Source organism: Boleophthalmus pectinirostris, unplaced genomic scaffold, assembly GCF_026225935.1.
Source record: "Boleophthalmus pectinirostris isolate CB_2022bp ecotype Guang Dong unplaced genomic scaffold, ASM2622593v1 HiC_scaffold_13, whole genome shotgun sequence".
Classification (NCBI taxonomy): Eukaryota; Metazoa; Chordata; class Actinopteri; order Gobiiformes; family Gobiidae; genus Boleophthalmus; species Boleophthalmus pectinirostris.
The window spans coordinates 26,477,002-26,484,127 of record NW_026571036.1 but is presented as its reverse complement, the minus strand read 5'-3'; the positions used below and the strand labels follow the sequence as shown (position 1 = coordinate 26,484,127).

The following is a 7,126-nucleotide window of genomic DNA, read 5'->3' as shown; positions in this document are numbered from 1 at the left end:
GAATGTCAAAAATCTGCCCGTTTCCCTCCGTTACCACTTGACCGGACCCACATGTAATCAGAGGCTGTGATAGGTGGGGCCACTACAACCCATACATACTAATATATGTATGGGTTGTTCCAAGTAGGCGTCCAAGGGGGAAAGAGTTAAAAAGGTAAACAAATGGTTAATTCATTTGTTATTACAGAGTTAAAATGACAGTTTGATAAATAAATATATTCAGATTGAATTCATTACAAGACTACAATAAGTTAATGTTTAAAAGGCTATATAATAGCTTTATTTGTTATTCAAAACCAGAAAAGGATTATTTTCCTTCAGTTGTAGCACCAGATGTTTTCACCCATAGATGGCGCTGGTTCTCTGTATTCCAAAGGAGGATGATGTTCTTTGAAAACCTCAGCTGAAGAAGTTATAAACAGTTATAAACAAGTTTGCTTGTCAGATAGAACATCACGAGTTGTTAGAGAAATATGAATGATTTGACACTGGCAACATTTTTTCAGTAAAGCCATTTTAAACTGAAGTTATCGCTCGGACATTTTTTTTTTCATTGTAGGTGTAGCCGAATCCACAACACAGAGAACAACAGACTGTTAACGTCACATATGAACAGTTCTTCAGATAACTATAGCCTAAACAACAGAACAGAACAAGTTTAACAAACTCTCCATCTCACTCCAAATCACTAAATCCATTCAATTCTTCATCCTCAGTGCCACTTCTGAGCAACTCCACGACCTCCGGAGGTAAACAGAGCGCCGCTTCCTCTTCTGTGTAGCTGTCGTCAGACTAAGCATCAGTTCCAGTTAGAATTATTTCGGTCTTTCTGAATCCCGACAGGATGGTTTCGGTGTCACTGAAGTCCAGGCTTTGTCCATCAATCCAGTGACTTCAGGAAAGTTGCATGAAACTGTTGAAGTTGTGTTCTCCATCCCCGCTTTCCGCCAGTCCCTCACAAGTTTCTTTCTGCTGCTCGATTACCGTTTTCGACTGAATATTTCACTACTTACAGCAGGACAGAGGCTCTTTCTGCAGGAGACATGCGCAGTAGAGTGAAGTGGCAGTGGTACAGGAGGAACAGATACGGACACACAAGACTAGAGCCTGTCGCGGCTTCAGTGTGAAAATTTTAATATAAGTCACACCTGAGTATAAGTCGCAGGAAACGCCCAAACTAAGGCTACGTTCACACTGCAGCCTGAAGTGACACAAATCTGATTTTTTGGCCCCTGTGTGACCTGTATCTGATCTTTTATTGACAGTCTGAACGACACAGATACGAGTTTTTTCAAATGTGACCCAGAACACTTGGATATGTGCTCCTAAAACCGATACATATCCGATTTTTTGACACGCGACTTCAGTCTGAACGGCCAGGTCGCATTCAGCTGACCTACATGCTATCAACAAGCCACAAATGTACACAAACATTCTTCTCTTCATACAAAAATATTTAATGAACTCCGTGTCACTGAAGCGAAGCACATCGCAATCCCACCACTCTTGGCTACATCTCCACATCCACACGTTCCTTTCAACAGACAAGTTGTACATGTTCTGGCTCCGGTACGAGAGGAACTTTAAAATGTATTAAAAACATTTTTTTAATAGAAATAAAGTGGAATAATCACATACGAAAATATGTTTCCAAATACTATACATAAAAAGATCCAGATCTTCGCAGGTGAACTCTCTTTGTGTGGCGTCGGTCATATTGTAAGGTTGGTTGTCCGCACAGAGAAAGCAGGTGGAGACGAAAGACGCTTCAAACACCACAAAAATACATATTTAACCTTTAAAAACACACTTTCAAATACATCTGTGATATACTGGAATTCATATGTAACTATGGCAACTATGGAATCACCTTACCTGACCTGATCACATGACAGCACCTGGCAACACCTGGCGTCACCTGGCAACACGTTCCATCCACATTCTATTTCTATTTTATGACATCATAAAGCTTCACTTGTTGATTTATATAAGTATAGCACAAGTTCCAGTGTAAAATCACTTCTATTCAACCTTCGACCGAGACACAGAGACTCACCACAGACAAACATGCCCAAAGACTGGTGCGATTACACGAGTGAGGACGACGAACTCTTGTACAGCCAGGAGTTCAACCTGATGGAGGCGTTGGGATTAACACCTACCAACCCACATCAGGCCTCTGGGCCACCAGAACAGGTGGTCCACACCTTTCAAAATCCTCAAGAGTTTCTAACTCTTGAGGAGTTAGAACGGGAGCAGCTTGGACCTCAACACCACCAGAGGTCCAAGGAGGACGAGGAGAAGGGCATGGCTTTAGTCATGTCTCGACTCCAGGCTGCCTCAGCTGTTCAGGCCAGAGCCAGAGAAGATCTGTTCATCCAACCAGATGAACTGAACAACCAGCCTCAGTCCCGAGATATTGAGGGACTGGAGAAACAGGTCGCTGACCTGACAGCGCTGTTGCAGCAACACGTAGACGATTCCTGCAGAAAATCAGCAGAGTGGGAAACAGAAAAGCAGAGACTCCAGCAGGACTCTGCTGATCTGAATTCCAAACTCCAGGAAAAGTCTTTGGAAAATACTGCTCTGAGAGAACGCAACTCTCACCTGGAGCGTACTCTGGCCCAACTTGAAACAGACAGGTCATCTCTGGAGCTCAGACACCAAAAGGAGGCTGAGCTGAAGGCCCAGAGGCTCCAGGAACTAGAGAACATGCAGACACAGGTCCAAAACATTGTGCAGACCCGTGAGAAGCTGCAGGACTGCCTGAGGAGGTCTCAGGAAGAGCACTCCATCCTCAAAAAAAGGTACGGGGCTCTGAAGAAGGAACTGGTGCAGGAGGTGGAACAGGAGAAAAACATCAGTGCTGAGCTCCAGAAAGAAAATGCCACCATTCTGAAGTCCTGCCAAGTGCTAAGCATAGAGCGCTCCCTGCTGGAGGAGAAGTGCAGTGGACTAGAGGAGCTACTCGAGACCTTCGAGAAAGAGTGCTCCCTGCTAGAGACAAAGACCACTGCCCTCCAACAGCAGGTCGAGCAGGAACATCAGCTGAAGACTGCTTTAGAAGAAGAGAAATCAGCTCTCGTAAACACCTGTGAGAAGCTGAACACAGAGCTCTCCCTACTGCTCCAAAGATTCAACGTCTCGGAGGAAAAGTAGAGGAGCACAGAAAGACAGTGCTCCCTGCTGGAGGAGGTGAGCACGGCGCTGGAGCAGGAGCTGGAGATGGAACGGAAGAAGAAAAAGAGGAGGTGGTACAGGAGGCTCCTGGGCATGTAGAGCCTCTCTCACCCCCTCACTGTTCTGCACTTGAACAATAAAGCATAACAAAAAAAAAAACTTCATGTTGTATTTGTCTTTCTAAACTGTAGTAATAGTAATAGTAATAATATTAGTAAACAGACCGATGTCGTTTGCAGGATATATTTTCAAACACATTCCCTTTTCCACATTTTGATTTAAGAATTTTTACATATGCATTGATAAATACATGTATGTGGCTTGTAATCCTTTAGTCCAGGGGTCTCAAACTCAAATTACCTGGGGGCCACATTAGATAAAGTCTGAGTGAGGCTGGGCCGCATTGAGTATTCGATAAATCGCGGTTGCATGAAAAAAAAACACTGTATGTGCACGTGTACTCATATTAACAGATCCACTCAGACTCGTTGCTTCACAACTGCTGTAAATTGAGTTTTGGGATGTAAGCTGCATTAATAATCTGTTGTTGTGAATCTGTATGGGCACCGATTGCATCTTCATCTGTCAGTGCGGCCCGCAGTAGGGGGGTGGGATTGTGCGTACATCTACCGTGGGTCGCACTGACATTATTCTTTGGAATTAAGTGGAGGGCCGCAAAAAATTCTTCCGAGGGCCGCAGTTGGCCCCCGGGCCGCGAGTCTGAGACCCCTGCTTTAGTCCATCAATCGATCAGTGGTGTCCTTAGTCAGCCAACAGTTTTATTTGTCACTTGTCATTTTATTTGGGAGAGAATCATGAGTTTAGATCTGCTTAATAGTTTTTTGTTTTAAACTTTCATGCAGGGTCATATACATGATCAGTTCATAATAGTTTTGAATGTTGTGGCCACGCCCCTTTTTATTTGGCTAATTGATTGTGAGGACACGTCTTTAGTCGAGCAAGAATGTTTTTGTGGACATATACTAGTACATTTAAGCTTTTGTAGTTTGTTGAATATTTTGTTTAACTCTTTCCCCCGTGAAGACGACATTTGACGACCCTCCCTTGTTTCCTTAATGACGTCTTTTGACGCCTCTGCTGTATCACTAAAAACGTGATTGGACGACCATTACAAATGGCTCGGTTTTTCACATGGGCCCGGTCAAGCAGAAGTATATACAGCAAGGCCAAAAATTCAAGTTAATGCATCTGATATAAAAATGTATTCAACAGGTAGCATATGTACTCTAGTTTATGAAACTGTTGACCTTTTTTCTGTATCAGTTTTGGTTCTAAAGTTCCATACATTTTAAACAGACCATGTATGAAACATGGAACAAAAATGATTTCCCAAATTTCACAGACCTGCAAATCATGTAAATAAATGGATGTATTTCATCTTATCTTGTGTTAATCGATCTTTGAACTGTTGATGAAGGTACATGATTTAAAGAAAAATAAAAAATGTATTTAAAACGATAAAAATTTGCTTGGAAGGACTGACATATTTTATAGAAATAGTTACCTATTATTAAAGTATTCGTTACCATGACCTTTCTTAATAAAAAAATCTCATGACTCAAAAAGTAAGAGGTTTTTCAACCTAATCTTGTACCATATGATAGAAAACTATATGAAGCAAATATTCAAACCAGTTTGTTAAGGATATGTAAGTGAGAACCGCTAGTTATCACTGTTTGTATTTATTGCCCAAAAAGTGCTGCATATTTCATTCCCTACGTTACCGACATGAATTTTTACATTTTTTGTCAACAACTTGAAAGAATATCACAGGTTTAACTTGACCCTGTTGGAGTGTAACTCTTTCCTACATTCTGATACTTTACTTATTTCAATAGTCCCTCTAGTTTCTGAATAAGAGCTATTTGAATGTCAAAAATCTGCCCGTTTCCCTCCGTTACCACTTGACCGGACCCACATGTAATCAGAGGCTGTGATAGGTGGGGCCACTACAACCCATACATACTAATATATGTATGGGTTGTTCCAAGTAGGCGTCCAAGGGGGAAAGAGTTAAAAAGGTAAACAAATGGTTAATTCATTTGTTATTACAGAGTTAAAATGACAGTTTGATAAATAAATATATTTCAGATTGAATTCATTACAAGACTACAATAAGTTAATGTTTAAAAGGCTATATAATAGCTTTATTTGTTATTCAAAACCAGAAAAGGATTATTTTCCTTCAGTTGTAGCACCAGATGTTTTCACCCATAGATGGCGCTGGTTCTCTGTATTCCAAAGGAGGATGATGTTCTTTGAAAACCTCAGCTGAAGAAGTTATAAAACAGTTATAAACAAGTTTGCTTGTCAGATAGAACATCACGAGTTGTTAGAGAAATATGAATGATTTGACACTGGCAACATTTTTTCAGTAAAGCCATTTTAAACTGAAGTTATCGCTCGGACATTTTTTTTTCATTGTAGGTGTAGCCGAATCCACAACACAGAGAACAACAGACTGTTAACGTCACATATGAACAGTTCTTCAGATAACTATAGCCTAAACAACAGAACAGAACAAGTTTAACAAACTCTCCATCTCACTCCAAATCACTAAATCCATTCAATTCTTCATCCTCAGTGCCACTTCTGAGCAACTCCACGACCTCCGGAGGTAAACAGAGCGCCGCTTCCTCTTCTGTGTGTAGCTGTCGTCAGACTAAGCATCAGTTCCAGTTAGAATTATTTCGGTCTTTCTGAATCCCGACAGGATGGTTTCGGTGTCACTGAAGTCCAGGCTTTGTCCATCAATCCAGTGACTTCAGGAAAGTTGCATGAAACTGTTGAAGTTGTGTTCTCCATCCCCGCTTTCCGCCAGTCCCTCACAAGTTTCTTTCTGCTGCTCGATTACCGTTTTCGACTGAATATTTCACTACTTACAGCAGGACAGAGGCTCTTTCTGCAGGAGACATGCGCAGTAGAGTGAAGTGGCAGTGGTACAGGAGGAACAGATACGGACACACAAGACTAGAGCCTGTCGCGGCTTCAGTGTGAAAATTTTAATATAAGTCACACCTGAGTATAAGTCGCAGGAAACGCCCAAACTAAGGCTACGTTCACACTGCAGCCTGAAGTGACACAAATCTGATTTTTTGGCCCCTGTGTGACCTGTATCTGATCTTTTATTGACAGTCTGAACGACACAGATACGAGTTTTTCAAATGTGACCCAGAACACTTGGATATGTGCTCCTAAAACCGATACATATCCGATTTTTTGACACGCGACTTCAGTCTGAACGGCCAGGTCGCATTCAGCTGACCTACATGCTATCAACAAGCCACAAATGTACACAAACATTCTTCTCTTCATACAAAAATATTTAATGAACTCCGTGTCACTGAAGCGAAGCACATCGCAATCCCACCACTCTTGGCTACATCTCCACATCCACACGTTCCTTTCAACAGACAAGTTGTACATGTTCTGGCTCCGGTACGAGAGGAACTTTAAAATGTATTAAAAAAACATTTTTTTAATAGAAATAAAGTGGAATAATCACATACGAAAATATGTTTCCAAATACTATACATAAAAAGATCCAGATCTTCGCAGGTGAACTCTCTTTGTGTGGCGTCGGTCATATTGTAAGGTTGGTTGTCCGCACAGAGAAAGCAGGTGGAGACGAAAGACGCTTCAAACACCACAAAAATACATATTTAACCTTTAAAAACACTTTCAAATACATCTGTGATATACTGGAATTCATATGTAACTATGGCAACTATGGAATCACCTTACCTGACCTGATCACATGACAGCACCTGGCAACACCTGGCGTCACCTGGCAACACGTTCCATCCACATTCTATTTCTATTTTATGACATCATAAAGCTTCACTTGTTGATTTATATAAGTATAGCACAAGTTCCAGTGTAAAATCACTTCTATTCAACCTTCGACCGAGACACAGAGACTCAC

The 7,126-nt window shown here is 41.4% G+C and overlaps 1 protein-coding gene across 1 annotated transcript; it reads left to right on the top strand.

The window, feature by feature from the left end:
* Positions 1–2,041: 2,041 nt before the first annotated feature.
* On the top strand, positions 2,042–3,159 carry LOC129407650 (structural maintenance of chromosomes protein 4-like). The gene has a single exon (XM_055149290.1). It carries the CDS (start codon positions 2,068–2,070, stop codon positions 3,157–3,159), a length of 1,092 nt encoding a protein of 363 aa, XP_055005265.1. The 5' UTR covers positions 2,042–2,067.
* The last annotated feature ends 3,967 nt before the right edge of the window (positions 3,160–7,126 follow it).